The sequence below is a fragment of the Spermophilus citellus genome (genome assembly GCF_964194105.1).
Source record: "Spermophilus citellus genome assembly, chromosome: 5".
Taxonomy (NCBI): Eukaryota; Metazoa; Chordata; class Mammalia; order Rodentia; family Sciuridae; genus Spermophilus; species Spermophilus citellus.
The window spans coordinates 165,507,071-165,524,738 of record NC_138186.1 but is presented as its reverse complement, the minus strand read 5'-3'; the positions used below and the strand labels follow the sequence as shown (position 1 = coordinate 165,524,738).

The 17,668-nt window shown below is 46.9% G+C and overlaps 1 protein-coding gene across 4 annotated transcripts in view; it reads right to left on the bottom strand.

The window, feature by feature from the left end:
• Positions 1-17,668, bottom strand: part of TMEM181 (transmembrane protein 181) — a 50,069-nt gene that overhangs the window by 16,684 nt on the left and 15,717 nt on the right. For all 4 annotated transcript variants that reach the window (XM_081294327.1, XM_081294329.1, XM_081294328.1 and 1 more), the window contains exons 2-6: positions 10,681-10,784; positions 6,957-7,012; positions 4,186-4,276; positions 3,645-3,766; positions 610-720 (exon numbers count right to left, since the gene is read on the bottom strand). In XM_081294327.1, coding sequence (XP_081150453.1) covers positions 610-720; positions 3,645-3,766; positions 4,186-4,276; positions 6,957-7,012; positions 10,681-10,784 — 484 coding nt within the window. The remainder of the gene's footprint in view (positions 1-609; positions 721-3,644; positions 3,767-4,185; positions 4,277-6,956; positions 7,013-10,680; positions 10,785-17,668) is intronic.

Sequence of the window (17,668 nt, the reverse complement as noted above, 5' to 3'; positions counted from 1 at the left end):
AACTTGGCAAGAATCTATCTCAGAATAAAAAATAAAATGGGCTGGTGGGGATGTGCCTCAGTGGTAAAGCACCCCTGGGTTCAATCTCAATGCCAAAAAGAAAATGTACCCATTGGCAGCGTCATTTAACTTTCGTAACACTAGGAGGTAGCTACCTTTCAGAAAAGGAAGCATCAACAAAGCTGAACTAGTCGGTGATGCAGCCAGGATCTGAATGCAGTTCCTCTGTGAAGCTGAAGCCCTGGGGCCTAGTTGCTCTGCTGGTTTTTTGAAGGAACAGGAGGCGGGTTTCAGCTGGATATGCGTAAAGTGCAGTGCCCTCTCCTCACTGGACCTTCCAGCAGGCTGATGACCACTGACAGGGGCTGAGCAGGGAGTCCTGCTTTTGCAAGAGGGAAAGTAACCTTCCAACTGGAACACTAGTACACTCTATTTTAAATCTCAGAGCACCTAAGGTCTTTGCAATTCCTGTGCTATTTCTTTAAGCTGTTCTTGATTCCATGTACTTAAGAAATTGTGGTCTTCTTGTTCAAAATAACCTCTCAGACCTTGTGATGGGTTTCACTCAACAAAGGAGCCAAGGAAGCAGGCAGTCGGCTGTGTACTTACCGTGAAGTTCATCTCCTTGATGAGCTGCTTCAGGTGCTCGAACCCCACAGTCACGGTGTACTGAGTGTAATTTAAGTAGCCGAGGTGAGCCACAATAATTTCTGCACATTTCTGCAAACACATGGAAGATCTGTGTTTTTAAAGCAAGTGAGGAGGACTCACCCACCAACTGACCCACAAGTAATGACTCAACAACAGATGAGCAAGACACATCTCCCAGGAGCTCTCTAAGAGCCAGGAAGTCAGATGCCAGCCCAGACAGTTAGTTCCTAGAAAGCATGTGCCAATTGGTATATTTGGAAACAATATATGATCTACACTAATTGGAGCTGTCCTACTTTGCATGATTGAAAATATGTCACCTACATAAAAATGTTAACCAAGCAACACTGCAAGCCTGATGTCCCTAAAGGCAACATGGCACAGGGAACTGCAAGCCAAGACACCACAGATGGGACACTTGCAGATGCACTTGTCCTGGCCTACTTTTGAAATCACTGTAACCATACACAGAGCGGTGACATCTGTCCCTCCCCTGTTTTAGCCTGCCATTCGCTGCTCAGCATCCTTCCCCATCCCACCCCACATCAAAAGCAAAGGCTGTGTGGACAGCTGCAAGTGGATTCTGTGGAGACTTAATGGTTTGCCAAGAGCCCTGTCCTCTTGTCCTTCAGGATTAAAAACAGGGTCTCCTCTCTTCTGCTGTCCCTTCAGAAGCAGCAAGCAGGACAAGCCTTTACTCTGGGCCACAGAGGTGTACGATCCTCACTAGCCAGATTCACAAGTCACTGACTTCTGCCGCTCTGTCCCAGCCAAGCCACACGGCCAGCCTGCCCTTGACCACCACTCTACCACCTGAGCAAATGTGCTCTCCCTGTGCCACAAGAGTACAGCCACTGTCCAGAACTTCTGTGGCTTCCAGGTGGCGCTTGCTATTGCTGTGCTCTGAACAGGGCAGTCAGCCCACCATTGTTCAGCCTCTACTGTTTGAAGACAGAGTAAGAAAATAGACCCAGGTTTTACATAAGAAGTCTTCAAAAGATGAGAGGGCAGCACAACATGGTGGTCTCGCCTGTAATCCCTGCAACGCAAGAGGCTGAGGCAGGAAATCACAAGTTCAAAGTCAACCTCAGCAGCTTGGTGAGACCCTCTCTCAAAACAAAATAAAAAGGTCTGTAGCTCAGTGGTAGGAAGTGGGTAAATATCCCTGCACCATAAAAATGCTATGTTTTCTTATGTCAGGACAATGCTTCTTGCAGGGTTAGGGGGAGACCTGACTTGACAGGGAACAGAAGAGATGTTTCCATGGGTGACAAGCGTAAGCTGAGACAGGGCCACCAACAGGAGTGGTAAGAAACACGAGGGATACTGGAGGGTCACCCACAGGGTGCACTGGCAGGTGTGTGTTGTGGGAGCAGTAGGATAGCACCGCTGCCCTCAGCATCCTGGCTCTCCCCAAAGCCGAGGGTTCAGTGGGTAACCAACTGGTCTTGGTTTTAAAACCAAAACCCCCTGAGTTAAGACAACCGCAGGTGACCAGTCACAATAGGAGGAGAGGCAGTCTAGCAGCTGTGGCACAGTCTCCCGTTGCAAGGCCAGTGCTGGAGGCAGAATCCTCATTCCTGCCTGGGAAGGAGAAGACTGGCTGCCTGGACAATGGTCCTTTCTAACGCCATGTGACTCAGCACCTCCTGCACCCAGGCAAGGCGGGGAAGTGTGGACACCTCAGACTGGCACAAACACCCCACAGCCTCTCGTGTGTTGTTCACCTTGATCTCGCCGCTCCAAGACAGGCAGGAGCCTAACTCCCACTTCCAGGTGTGGACAGTACATTCCAGAAGCTGGCTCAGGTCACTCACACAGGTCAGAGGAGGAAGGCAAAACAGAGGTCAGCTGCCTCTGGAGCCCTCTCTAGATACTACCTGTCCTGGAGGGATGCAGCTGTGGCTGCGAGGTCAGGAAAGCAGGGAGCTGCACTCTGTCACCCAGCTTACCTTTCCAACAGCCAGGGCCCTCGGGCCAGGTTCTGACCCCTTTCAGTCTCTTCTGTTAAACATCAACAGAGAAGGGCAAGAGGAGGTGGCTAGCCACCATACAGCCCCCCTGAAAGGACAAACAGGCTCCTGGCTCTTACTGTAACCAACCAGGAAAGATGCATCTCGGTTAAGGCCACCAGCTTCAGGACAAAAGAGGCTTAGATCCTGGTTCTGGCATTTACTATCTGTGTCACCTCAGGCAATGGCTTTGACCTTTTTGTATAAAATGGGCTCTACTACAAGTTCCTAAGCTGTGAGCCTGCTTGAGGACCTAAGGTTGTGTGTAGGGAAAGCCTCAACACACCGCTCCACACACTGGGCAGCTCCTAACCTCCTCGTCCAGTCCTCAAGCCAATGAACTGCCACTTTGGGTTCTCTCCGAGTTCCTCCTGATGCCAGTAACCTGGGGAGTCTGAGGTGTCCTTCCTGCTATCTTAGGGAGAGGCTCAACAGAATGCAGTGCCAACGAAATGAGAAGCTAGGCTCACTCCTCCCTGGATCCTCAGGAGGCCTGCCCCGTAGCACAGCGCACCCTGAAGTAGGTGCCCCAAAAGGAGCCAATCAGCCTGTGTGGCCTGGGCACTCTGGATCAGGGTACTCTACACCAACTACAAGTGATCTGCAGCCCTGTGATGGAGAATGACTCAGAAGAGGCACAGCCCATCCGCATCCCCTGTGGGCACACCAGGCAGTTAGTTACGTGAACAGCAGAACAGTGTTGAGGGTGCTCAGGGTGGGCTGCCGGTGAGGGAGCGAAGCTCACTACATGTGTCTGCATGTGTGTGTGCACCTGGGTGTGCACGGGCATGAGTTTCTAGGAGGATAGCACATGAGGTTAGACGAGTCTTTCATGACCTTCGTTTCAATTTTCTTTCTTTTTTTACTTTTTTCTTTTTTTATTACTTAAGAGTAATTTTTCAAAGTCTCTGGGCTCTGCCTTCTACCCTGGAGAAGCAAGTCTGTGACAGCTGGGGGCTGTGGAGCCGTCCACACACTCACCCCTGCACACGTGAGGGTCCTCGTCCGATTGTGAACCTTGTTGTGAATGTACATGGTGGTTCCATCCTGGGCCACACCATTGACTTTGACAGTCATGGAAAAGCTCGTCTGAATAGAAGTTTCTACAAAAGAAAGAAGTTCAGTGTCACAGACCACCTTGGGCACTACCACCCACTGACAAAGGTGCCTGCGGGGCTCTGCTGTGGCCTTGAGCCAAGCACACATGAGAGCCCCAGAGCGCACTGAGGCCATGCTACCCTCTGCTGCCTTGAAACCTTGTATTGCCAGGCAGAGGACAGCCTGTCCACTGGAATCTACTCACCCAAGACCAAGTGGCCTGTGTCAAAACCTACACCAGATCATCAACCGTTCCATTTCACATTTAAGGGGCTTCCAACTTGTTCCGATTGTGAATAATAATGAATATCCCTGTATACCTATTACCCTTGTATACCTATCTTTTAGCACACGTCCAAGTTTTTAAAAATCCCACCAATCTCTTAAATATGAGATTTGGTACCTGAAATGGCAGGTTGCATACCTTCTGAATGATCCAACTCAACAACACATGTCAGCCACAGTTGCTGATTATATGTAGATAGTGGATTCGAACGTATTTGAATTGGCTTTAGCTAAAGCAAAAAAATGAAAGAAATTAAGTAATCCATGTGACCTCCTCATTGAGTCTATCAACTATCTTAATACACCGTTCACATTTGCCCTAAAAGGCTTGAGCAGTAGTTCTGAAACAGAAATACAGAGTTTTCCTTTGGACAACCTGGTGAAAAGATGCCTTCCAGAACAAGAAAGGACACTTTCCAGCTGCAACCCACCTTCATCTCTTCAAAATCTCTTAGCAGGCAGTTTCCACCACCTTGAGCCTGGGCGGGGGGGGGGGGTGCACCTACTAAATGCCAAGGAGGCACCAGTGTGGAGAAGTGGAAAGAGCAGGATGAGGAGACAGAGTAAGAAATATTCCACACTGACAAGATATGTATCTTGGTGATTATTTCTTTGGAATCAGCAGGCCAAATATAGCACTGTTGATATCAATTGTTTTCAGCTTTATTGAAGTCTAACTGTCCCTGGAGAGGAAAACCAGAGAAGACTACGCTGCCAGCGATCTTTCCACAATGTCTTTTGAAGAACATAATGCTGGTGTCTAACAGCCAGGTGCCACCTATGACCCCAAAGAAAAGCATCATTTGTGGCTGAGGTTGTGGCTCAGTGGTAGAGTGTTTGCCTTGCATGTGTGAGGCACTGGGTTCAATCCTCAGCACCATAAAAAATATAAATAAACAGACAAATTAAAAGAAAAGCATCATTTGAAGGCACCACCCTTACTGGTCGATGTGTGGTTCATATCTTAATAATTCTGTCAGGGTCCAAGAGAAGCTCTCTGGGACCAAAGCCTTCCCTGAAAGCCACCAGAAATTATATCTATCGGAGGAAGAGATACTGACTTTCTTTTTCCTCCCACCCTCTTATGGTTTCGATGTGAGGTGTCCCCCAAAAGCTCACATGTGAGACAATGGAAGAAACTTTGGAGGAGAAATGATTGGGTTATAGCCTGAACCTAATCAGTGAATTAATCCAAGTGGTTCATTGGGAGCATGGCTATGAGTATATATTTTGTAGCTGGAGCAAGGAGTCTTTCTCTGCTTCCTCTTCACCATGTGAGCTGTTTCCCTCTGCCACACTCTTCTGCCATGATGCTCTACTTCACCTTGAGCCCCAAGGAACAGAACCTGCTGTCTACAGATTGAGACTTCTGAAACTGTAAGCTCTCAAACTTTTCCTCCTTTACAATTGTTTTGGTCAGCAGTGGAAAGCTGACTAAAATACACCCCCAACCCAGGGACTAAACCCAGGGGTACTCTAACACAGAGCCATAGCCTCAGCCCTTTTTATTTTTCAGGACAGAATCTCACTAAGTCACTGAGAATGGCCTTGAACTTGTGTTCCTCCTGCTTTAGCCCCCCCAGGGATTACAGGTGTATACCACCGTACCTAGCAAGGTCCTGTCTTTCTGAAGTGAGGATGGTCTCTGGGAAGCAAATCAGTCAGTCAGTCTGGTGGAATGACTGCTATTTTCTGTATCAAAGAGAGACTGATACCCTGACAGACAGCAATTAAAAAGACCAGCTACTGCCAGGTGTGGTGGTGCACACCTGCAATCCCAGCAGCTCGGGAGGCTGACGCAGGAGGATAACAAGCTTTAAAGCCAGCCTCAGCAATTTAACAACACCCTAAGTAACTTAGTGAGAACCTGTCTTAAAGTTTAAAAAAAAATAAAATAAATAAAAAGGGCTGAGGATGTGCCTCAGTGGTCAAGTGTCCCTAGGTTCAATCCCTAGTACAGAAAAAAGGAAAAGAAAAAAAAAAAAAAAGACCAACTACTGTCAGTAAACTCCTTGGGAACACCTCTCCACATTAAACCACTGGCCCCAGAGTTAAATAAAGGAAAGTAAAGAAAATGCAAAGATAGGCTAAACAGCACAACAAAAAGAACTAAGAGGTCTAAGTTTTGAGACATTTATCTTTTTTTTTTTTTTTTTTTTTGCATTTTTTGAAATGTAGTTTTTGAAACCTTGTAAAAGTAAAGCTGCAGGGAGGTGAGAGAATGGGAAGCAGGGATCTGGGAACAAACAATGAGATTTAAACTGTCCATGTTACAGTGCCGTAAAAGCACAGGACAACTGGGCCCCATTCACGGTTAAGGGTTAGGGTTGACAGCAGAAGAATAAAAGCTTTAGCTGTCTGGGCTTTTACAAGTTGATATTTATTAAAGTAAACCAAAATTCTCCAAATGAGAGAACCTCTGTTTTCCTCTAAAGATGGAGAAGAATCAAGCCTTGTTTAAGGGGCTGGGGGACTCATTTAAGCCGAGTTCAAGCAAAGCATACCAAGCAAGCAATGCAGAGGCTGTTCCCGATAGAAACCTGATGAAGAACAAGCCCAACCTGGACACCTAAGAAGAAAGGGTCAGCTACCTAAGCGATCGCTGTTAACACATTCAAACAGGACTTACAGATGCAAGGAATTGGGAGGAGTTAATCCCCTTTGGAAATAAACTGCTGCTGCCTAAGTAATACCACCACACTTCTAAGCACTGAGGTGTTTCCTATAGCAGAAAAGGTGATTCTGACAGACAAGAGCCCCAAGCTGGCAGCTCAGTGAGAGGCATTGCTGCCTGAGAAGCAGCTGCAGGTCAAGGGTATCTGTCTTCAGGACTCTCTAAGGAGAACCAAATTCCTCAGTGCCCCAGAAATTCATAATGTCCCAACAGCTGCCTCTTACACCCAGGCTTACCTTTTTGCTGTTATTTAGTGAAAAATTCGCTGCAGAAGTCTGGATTACTTTGGGTCCTGAAGCATAACAAAGAGAGGGGGAAAAGTGGGTTATATCTATATTGTTAATTTATTAATTTTTTCTGAATGCTAAGACTCATACATTATGCAGAGGCATCTTATTTCCCTTTTTTTGAGAGATTTTATATTCATGGGTAAAACACGAACACATAGAACAGCCACTCTGCTGAGCACCCAAGGTTGCCTGACCACACTCAGCATGTGGGACTCCATGGGATCCCCTCCAGTGCTCCAGTGAGCACACAATAGGGGGAGGAGAGAAGTTCACTAGATTAGACAAAGGGGGATGGGGGGGATAGGAAAGACAACAGAATGAACCCAACACAGCTTTCCTATGTTCATAAATGAATACACGACCACATCATGTACAACCCCCAAAATGGGAAATAATACTCCATAATATGTATAATATGTCAACATACACTCTACTGTCACGTATACCTAAAAAGAATAAAAAATAGGGGCTGGGGATGTGGCTCAAGCGATAGCGCGCTCGCCTGGCATGCACAGGGTGCTGGGTTCGATTCTCAGCACCACATAAAAATAAAATAAAGATGAAAACTAAAAAATAAATATTAAAAAAATAATAAAAAATAGAAAAAATATTACTTGAAATATTAAAAAAATTCACCACATAATAACTACATATTTTGGAAAGCATAAGGATTTCTTCCAAAAGACTAAGGCACTTTTATATTTATCCAATTAGTCCAATCTTTCAGAAATATTAAGTAGGGGATATAGTAAGACAAATATATACTAATATAAGCATAAAAGAACACAACATAAAATTTACCATTTTAACCATTTTTAAGTGTATTTCAGCAGTATTAAGTACATTTGTGTTGGGCACCCATCATCACCCCATCTTCATACCTATCTTGTAAAACTGAAATTCTGTTCCCCATTAAACAGTAACTCCCCATTCCACTTTCTGACTTCACATCCATGTAAGTGGAACTTATTTGGCACATCACATAAGTAGTCCTTTTGACTGACTTATTTCACTTGATGTCCTGAAGATTCACCCATGTTATTGCAATTATCTAAATTTTCTTACTTTTTTAAGGTTGATTAATATTCCATTGTAGTATATATCATATTTTGCTTATCTATTCATCTGTCAATGAACACTTAAATTGATTCCACAATTTTAGTATCATAAATAATTGACCATTTTATATCTCAAGGTCTTGCCTTCATATTTTCCCCCCATACTGGGAACTGAATCCAGAGCCTCAGACATGTTAAGCAAGTGCTCTATCACAAAGTTACATCCCTAGCCCTTTTATTTTTTTATTTTTATTTTTTAAATTTTATATAATTTATTTTTTATTTGTTTTAAGTAGTTACAGTGACAGTACAATGACCTTGACATGTCATACATTTGAATCAGATGGGATATCTCATTTTTCTGAGCATACAGGTAACCTAGCCCTTTTAAAACTATTATTATTTTATTTTGAGTTAGGGTCTTGCTAAATTGCCCAAGCTGGCCTAAAGCTTATAATCCTTCTGCCTCCATCTCTCAAGTAGCTGGGATTACAGCCAGGCTCCACCACGCCTGGTCAGTTCTTTTGAATACATACCCAGAAGTAGAATTAATGGGTCATTTGGTACTATTTGTATGGAATATTCTTTTCCACCTTTTCACTTCAACCTGTCTCTCTGGATCTAAAATGCATCTCCTGTACACAAAATATCATCTGGATCCTGTTGGTTTTTGTTTTTGTTTTCTTTTGTTGTAGATGGACAAAATGCCTTTATTTTGTTTATTTTTATGTAGTGCTGAGGATTGAACCTAGTGCCTCATGCATGTTAGGCAAGTGCTCTGCAGCTGAGCTACAGCCCAGCCCTGGGTCATGTTTTTTAAAATCCACTCTGCCTAAATCTTTGGTTTTTTAATCTTTACACTCACAAAATAATATATAATACATAATATATATATATATACACACACACATAAACTATATAAAATAAAATAAAAAGACATTTGTCTTTTCGTTGCAAATGGGACACAATACATTTATTTTATTTATGTATTTTCACGTGGTACTAAGGATCAAACCCGGTGCCTCACGCATGCTTCGAAAGCGCTCTATTACTGAGTCACAACCCCATCCCTAAGACTGACTTTTGATTAGACAGTTTAATCCATTTCTGTCACTTTGTTTTCTGTATGCCTTGGGTTTCTATGCATTCATATTCTATGTCTCATAGCTTTTTGTCCCATATTTAATATTCAAAAGTTGTAACATTCTAATTTGTATTTATACCAGCTTGACATTAATAATATACAAAAACTCTGCTCCTTTTAACAACTCTGTCCCTACCTCTTTAATGATTGATGTCTCAACTGTGACAATTGTTTTCATATATATAAATATATTATTTATTTCTAAAACCAAAATATTTTTAGCACATTTGTCCCTTAAATTATGTAGAAAACAGAATAGTTACAGATAAAAGTTTTAATAATACTAGCTTTTATGCTAATAATTGGTCTTGAAAATGTATTTGTTTTAGATCATCAGAAAACAAAAAGTGCAATCATACTATATTGTCAGAATAACATGAGCTTTTATCACCACCCCTGGAACTGCCTTTACTGCGATCCTGCGGCTTCAAGTCCCTGCCTAGTGCCCTTTCATTTCAACCTGCCGTCCTCCCTGCAGCAGTTCTTACAGGGCAGTTCTAGTGGAACAACTCCCGCATCTTCTGTTTATCTGAGAAAGTCTTCCTTTCTTCCTCACTTTTAAAGGACAGTGGTCAGATACAGGATTCTTCATTGATAGCTCTTTTAGCACATTGAACATTTCAGCTCAGTGCCTTATGGCCTCAAACAGGCTTTGGTGCAGTCTCTGCTAACAACCTTACCAAGGATCTCTGTCACACTGCAGCGTTAGTGCTTTGGTGGAATCAAGGGCCACCAGAAACCACCTTCAAAGACAATGACAGTTTACTTAAAAGAAAATGAAGAGGTGCACTCTCCAACCACATCGGGGTCCTGCTGCCCATCCTTCAGGCAGACTGAAGACTCCAGGGTTTCTGGAAACCTTGTGAGAACCACTGAGAACTACTGTAGTTCTGTCCTCTGTGGGAGAGGAGCCTGGCCTACCTAGAAGATTCCAAATTCCTGGTGTGGCTTTCCCCCCAAACACCTTGCAGCTGGATGACTAAAGGCAAGGGCGAAGGCAGATCCCCACACTCCCACTTGGATAGCACCCTTCATGGGGCCCTGCTGAGGGCTCAGGGTGTCACTAGAGCCCCTCCCTGCTCCCCGCACCGCCCCTGCTCTGTGCCATCAATCACACCCCACCCCCGTTCACTGCCTCAGGACTTGTAGGTTGCCATCCCCCAGGGCAGCAGGTCTGGATGCCCAGCACAGTGCCAACAGACTCCAGAAGTGTCTGTTGGCCACTAAAAGGTGCTGACAAAAGGCTGACCTGGAGGCCTGGCTGTTAGGGGGGGCATGGCCAGGGTCACTCAGCTGCTCACTGCGCCTCCCCGAGGAGAAGAGGTGCAGGAAGAGGCCTCTTCTGGCCTGTGGGCTCCGTCCACACTGGATCTGGTGGGACGAAGGGGTGCAGCTGGGCAGGCTGAGAGGCAACACGCCAAGGCGGCCGTGAAGGCGAGATGATGGAACGATTCAACACTGAACTTACCTCTGATCCCAACGAAGACAGTCAGGCCAAAACAGAGGAAGAAGACGACAAACACGAGCACAAAGTGGCGCTTGGAGAGCGTGTAGAGCCGCATGGGTGCCAACCTGCAGAGCAGAGCAGGGTGACCCACAGAGCCACACGAGGACGGCCGCACAGCACACATGCCAGCCCCTGCCAGGCCCGAAAAGCCACACTGGCCTCATCCGCCCACCTCCCCCCACCCAGCCCTCACCTCACAAGGACACCTGTTCTGAAACCTGTGACCTTCCCTGACAAAGCAGTCCCAAAGACATCAGACCATCCTGCATGTCCCGGGTCAGCCCCTGCCACCCTGGCCTGCACAGGACAGGCTAAATCCAGCCCTTGAGGCAGAACGTGCTATGGCTTCTGCTCCCACAAGGTCACATGTCACCAGGTGGTGGGCTCAAACCTTCTTCACAAATCCCATCTCCAGCTGCCAGAGCAGAGCCCCAATGTGACCTTAAGGAACCTGACTCACTCACTCATACATGTTCAACTCAAGCTGTCCCAGGTATGTCACAGACATGCCCCAAAAGAACGCCAAGGACCACAGCTCGTTTGCATCTGGCCTCCACAAATGCAGGGTCCCTCCTTTGAAGCCCCGTCCTAGTGAAGAGCAGCTGACCTTCATAGCCGAGTCTGCTTTTGACACAATTTACACCAATGTGGAAGCACACCTACAGTTCCCCGCCACTGTCCAAAGGAAATGCAGAGGGGCACAAATCTTCCCCTGGAACTCCCCACAAAGTCCTTTCAGACGGACAACAAGGTCTGAGGACTTCTGGTAACCCTGCCTCTGCAGAGCACTTGGCTCGGCCTTCATAGTGGCCAAGGCGTCCCATGAACACAGCTGTCTGTGTTCCAATTCAGCTTAACCTCACTTACAAAGAGACGGCAGGTAGACTTGGCTGGCCCGCCCCTGCCTGAACCCTCAAGAAGCACCACAGACCAGGGAGGAGCCTAGGCTGGCTCTTGCTTTGTTGTGTGTCCACAGTCCCCATGCTTCCTGGCCTTGGGAGCCAGGAGCAGTACAGTGGACTTGACTCTCTCACACCTGAGACAGGTGTGGCCAAGAATGAGGGAAAGGTCACCGACTCCTGTGCACAGAGGCATGCCATGAATAACCTGTCTCCTCCCCACGTCGACTCCAGCTGCCAGGCAGGAGGCTGCCACTCTGCCATGCGTCTCAGGGCGAAGGTGAGGCCTGGGAGCCACGGCCACTGACGTGGCCCTGCTGACTGCCTGGTGCATGTGTACTCTGCCCCATGGACATTCAGGTCAGGGTCATGGGGTTGACTGAATGATAGACCCAGTGAAAATCCAGGTCCAAACTCTGACCCACAAACAACCTGCCTGGCGCAGATGGAAGCTGGTGAAGGAGCCAGGTCCCAACTCGGAGAGCCTCGTGCATTACAGCTGGAAATGGTCTCCAGGACGGAGCCCAGTCCCTCTGATTTACAGAGCGGGAAATACTCTGGAGATGATAACTCTGCCCTTTGGCAGCACCTGCCACTCCCCTGGAGAGAGGCTCTGGAAAGTGCGACCAAGTTCAAACTTGACACCCATAGGAGAACAAGCATCTCCTCTGTCCCTGCGTTACCAGAGATGGAGCTATCCCTCAGGTTCCTCACTTGGGGTGCTGAATACATGTCTGTTTACATTCTGAAGAAGGGAAGATTTCTAGGCAACACACAGGGCATTTTCACACAGAAAAAAACTACACCAAGCTCAATGGACTGGATGGTGGGGAAATGCAAATAGAGTTATTAGTACTGTACTGGTGTTTTGATAAATGCCAGATTATGAGATGCCACCACCAGGAAGCTGCCACTCTCGTGTGAACATGAACTTGTTTGGAGAACTCATGCATAGCCATTCATGAGCTCCCCCATCATGCTCCCTTCAGGAGAACCATGCCCCACAGCAGCCCAACCCAGAGCAACACTGAGAGCTCCCCAAGCACAGGGTGAAGGCACACCTGCAGGCATAGTGGCTCACGCCTGTAATTTCAGTGACTCGGGAGGCCAAAGCAGGAGGATCCCAAGTTCAAGAGAAACAGAATAATTATATTTTAAATTAAGTTTAAACTATAATGTTTAGAGGCTGGGGCTGGAGCTCAGTGGTAGAGCACTTGCCTTGCACATGTGAGGCACTGGGTTCGATCCTCAGCACCACATAAAATATAAATAAATAAAAGATGCAGTGTCCATCTACAACTAAAAAAATATTTTAAAAACTTTAACATTTAAAATACATTATTGACATCCTAAAAGCACCACGACTTAGCATATGAGAACAAAGGCTGAATAAAGACATCAGAACGGGACATGACAGCACAGGTAAAATGCAATCCGCCCAGGTGACATGCTTCCTTGCTCCTCAGAAGACTCAAGGAGCCAGGCATAGTGGCGCATGCCTGTAATTTCAGTGACTCAGGAGGCCAAAGCAGGAGGATCCCAAGTTCAAGGCCAGCCTCAGCATCTTAGCAAGACCCTGTTTCAAAATAAAAAATAAAGTCCTGGTGATACAGTTCAGTGGTAGAGCATCCCTGGTTTCAATCCCCAGTGCCACCAAAAAGAAAAGGAAAAAAAGTAACCCATCATGTCTTTTATCTTAAAACTTACACTTAACCCAGTTTAATTAGAAAATTTCCAACAGTCACCCAAGTCAATGGAAAAAAGACACAGAAAGCAAATCTCTTAGCTCAAGAAACACACCCAGGTCACAGCTGCCCACACTTGGTCAGCAGGCTGGAGAAGAGTAGCCACAGGCCTTGCTTTCCACTGTCTGTGTCCTGACAAGCAGCAAACATTCTCAGCCCTACCACACTCTGGAAGGCTTGCGTCCAGACCCTCTGCAGCCTACAGGGCCATCAAGGGCCAGGAATGGCCCCTAGACTGTGCCTGGGATCCCTCCATGGTTCCCTCTACTGTTAACTTCTCATCTAAAACCTCTGACCCAAAAAAACAGACTCCTGAAGGCCCAGGAACACTGCCCCTAGCTAAGACAAACCTCAGGTCTCCATTGTTGCTCACAGCAGAACAACAAAAACATTGAGAGAGAAGTGAGCAAGCTTTGCCAGAACTAGCCCATCTCTGCTGTGGGAAGACCAGCCCAATGGCGACACCCGAGGCATGTACTGCTGTCCTGACCCAGGTACAACTGACAGCTCTGCCTCCTGCCAAAGTCACCTCCCGCTGAAATGCCAAGTGTTCCTAACCATCATGCGGACCTAGGTCAAGGCAGGCAAGTCTCAGCGACCAATACAGCCCATCACCCTCTATGATCAGACCAACTGGAGGACACTTCTACAACAACTGGAGGACACTTCTACAACCACTAGAGGCCAAACTGGGTTGCAAAAAACTGCAAAGTCCACCTTCAAGAGGCCTCTGAGCCACCAGCCTGCCCAGTCCTCATGTCCACTCAATGCCTTGTATGTCTTCTTGAAATTCTCCAGCCCCAGATGCTCATGGTTCTCCAAACACTGGCTATCTGCTTCCCCTCTAATTGTCCTTCCTACTTTCAGGAACCATCCCTGTGCACCCTGACCTCACTCTAAAACAGTGTCCCCAAAACATCCTCACTCAGACGTCCTATACTTCTTTTTTTTTTTTTTTAAGAGAGAGTGAGAGGGGAGAGAGAGAGAGAGAGAGAGAGAGAGAGAGAGAGAGAGAGAGAGAGAATTTTTAATATTTATTTTTTAGTTCTCGGCGGACACAACATCTTTGTTGGTATGTGGTGCTAAGGATCGAACCCGGGCCGCACGCATGCCAGGCAAGCGCGCTACCACTTGAGCCACATCCCCAGCCCAGTCCTATACTTCTTTATGGTCCATACGTTTAAAACAAAACTCACAAACAAGACGGAAATCCTGTACCCACTCTCCACTTCCTGCCTCAATCCTTTCTCCATTTCCAAATCCTAAAACCTCTGAGTCATCTGGCATGTCCTCTCCTGTTCATCCCACACAGCCACAAGAGGCAAGTCCCTGCTTCCCAAGTCCCCTCCATTCCCAACAGATCCTCAGGAACTCCCACCTGGATTACTGCCACTGCCTTCCAGCTTCTTGGTTGTTGTTACTATAGCCCCCATACAACCTGCCTCCTATAAAGCCTGGGGTGGCTCCCCACCAACTAGGCAAGTGTAGGCTCCTCCTTAGGGCTCTTGAGGTCCTCCAAGTCCTTCCCTACAATCCCAATCCAATCTTCCTACCTCCCTGCACGCACCTGCCTGACTCCAGATTAGCCCTCACACTGTTTCCTGATCAAAAGGCTCTTTTCTCCCTGCCAGCTTGTCTAAATCCTCTTCCAAGTTCAGGCACACTGTGTCCGCCTTCTCGTGACTGCCCCATCTCGCCACCACAACAGGTGTGTCTGCACTATGCAGCTGAGCACCTGAAGACAAAGTACCACCTGCCTGCCAGGCCTGGCACCCGACAGGCATTCACACTGACTCCACTTCCACTGCATTTCCAAAGTGCTTGTGTAGTTCCTCAAGCACAGGTGAAATGCCAGGGACAGCATTTCCCACTACACCCACGGGGTCAAGGGGAAGTCTTCTGCCCAGCTAAGCAGGGTGGGGACCTCCTGCATACCTGCCACCTCTTCTGGCTTGTTCATCTTGGGCCAGGCAGCTCCTTCCTCTGCAGGCCCGGGCTTTATTCCACACTAGGCATTTGACATGTGCTCTAAGTCCTGGCCTAGCTAGAACCCCCAGGCCTTGGAAGAGCTTCCAAATGCAATGAAAGAGAACATACCCTTGGACTCTGTGGGCTTCTTATTAACTAACCTCAATTTCAGGAGTGCTTAAAAATACAAATTTCCTAGCCCCCAAACTGCAGTCATAATCTGAGTCACTGCAAGTCCTATCTTTCCCTCATTAGGCACAGTCATCACCATTTCCCAAGGGACTGCTTGGGATGTCCCAAGGAAGGGACATCTGGGATCATTTACCCGCAGGAGCTAAGTCACTTTTCATGAAATAATCTAACAAAACCAAAAACTTCCCATGGATATACACAACACAAATAACCAAAATTTTAAAATGAAACTCTAAATACCAAGTTGTGTAGGTGTAGATAACCTCCTCTCTCTAGGCACCCGCGACTGTACCTTTCAGAATAACTGGCTGCCCACCTGCTGCCACTGATTGTTACTCCATCCTGGCCGGCAATCTGCCTCACGTGAGGCACCCCAACCACCCTGAGAAAAAGCAACCATTTACCTACATGCAGGACTCAGTGCCCAAGCCTGTTTCAGGGCTTTATCGCGGGTGATCCACATCCATCAACATCCGTGTCCTCCCTGATTCCTGCCCTGACCAGTAGGCCCAGCACATGCCCAAGCAGTGGGTGTCCAATGACTTCACCTTTCCCACTCGCTCTTCCCTAGTCTATTCTCGATTCCTTGGAGTTCCACTATGTTCCCTGCCATGATAAGCTGTCAAACACTGAACCACAACATCTGTCTTCTCCCAAGTTGTCTTTTTATGGTGTTGGTGGCTCCAGCTTCCCCTTCCATCTGAGGTAGGCAAAGCAGGTCCATGCCACTTCACTACAAGAGGCCCGCCCGGCACCCACCACAGACCTCAGGGCCACACACGCTCAGCCAGCTGGAAAGCCCCACTAGGCCAGGCAAGTACCTCAGAGCCCCTGCAGCCAGCATCACACACTCACTATGCATTTCTCCCTCCCACGCCAGCCTCCAGAGTCCACCAAACAGCACTGGCAGAGGGTGGGAGTCCAGCGCACAGTGTGCCCAGCTCATGCAGGCCTCAAGGCAGAAGACTGCAGAACAGGCAGGATTCTGGGGGCAGAGAATGAAGGAGGGTACCAGCCTTCATGGAAGGGAAAAATAAGCACCTTAGAGCACCCCAATGACAGCACTAGGCCAGAGATGGCACCCAGGAGGCAGAAGCCTTGTTACCAAGACATATTTTACCTCATTTCATCAAGTCACCAATACAGTAGGTGGTTACGACCAAAAATATTACTAGTAATTTGCTACTTGTTCAACTGAAAATGTAGATTTCCCACTAGAGAACTTATTAGGATCTGTGCAGCGGGACAGGATTTTAAAATCCCTCAGTCCATTCTCACATTTTAGTTAAGGTTTTATTTTTTCACAATTGGCATAAAAACAATCTCTTCCTTAACCAAGGTGCTGGCCTGTGTCCATCAGCCACACTCCCCACTCTCCAACACCACAGCTGCAGGCAAGCTAAAGCCACCTCCCAGGGCCTCATTGCAGGAAAGAGAACCAGCATTTATAGGGTTGTCGAGAGTTGAAATTGAAATAAAAAGCAAAATGTTTAAAAAGGTGTAGTGAGAAGGTAGCACTCAATCATGTAAGTTTTTAAAAGTGACAGTTGTGTTTTCTTGTCCCTCTCTTTCCTTTGTTTGACATGGGGTCTTGAAATGTTTTCCAGGCTGGTCTCAAACTCCTGGGCTCAAGTGATTCCCCCTGCTTCAGCCTACTGAGTAGCCTGGAGTACAGGTGTTTCCACGCAGTGTCTCCACTTCATATTGTGAAAAATTTCAGTCTCGCTGGCACAGTGTCTCTGGACATGCACTGTGTAAGAAGTCCCCTCTGTGAGCTTCAGACTGAAGGAAAGTGCAGCACCTACCTGACATCAGGCTAGAAGCTTTCTGGGCACTGGTGTTACAAGGCTGTTTAAACATGGGAAAACAGAAGGGTGAGGGTCCTAGGTAGCAGGAGGTAGAGGTGGGATCTGAACCCACATATGTGCACCCAACATGTGAGGGTCAGAGCAGAAAGGAGACCACTCTACTCCCTCACCAAATCTTTGCTTTTTAAATAACCTACCATTGAAGGGGTTTTGAAAAGAAACTTCTGAGGGGGCAAACAGAATAAGGAGTCTGAAACTTCAATCAATCACGTTGAATATATTATAAATAATTTCTTTACCTACTCAAGCAGTGAGCCTTCAAAAATACCATTATGTG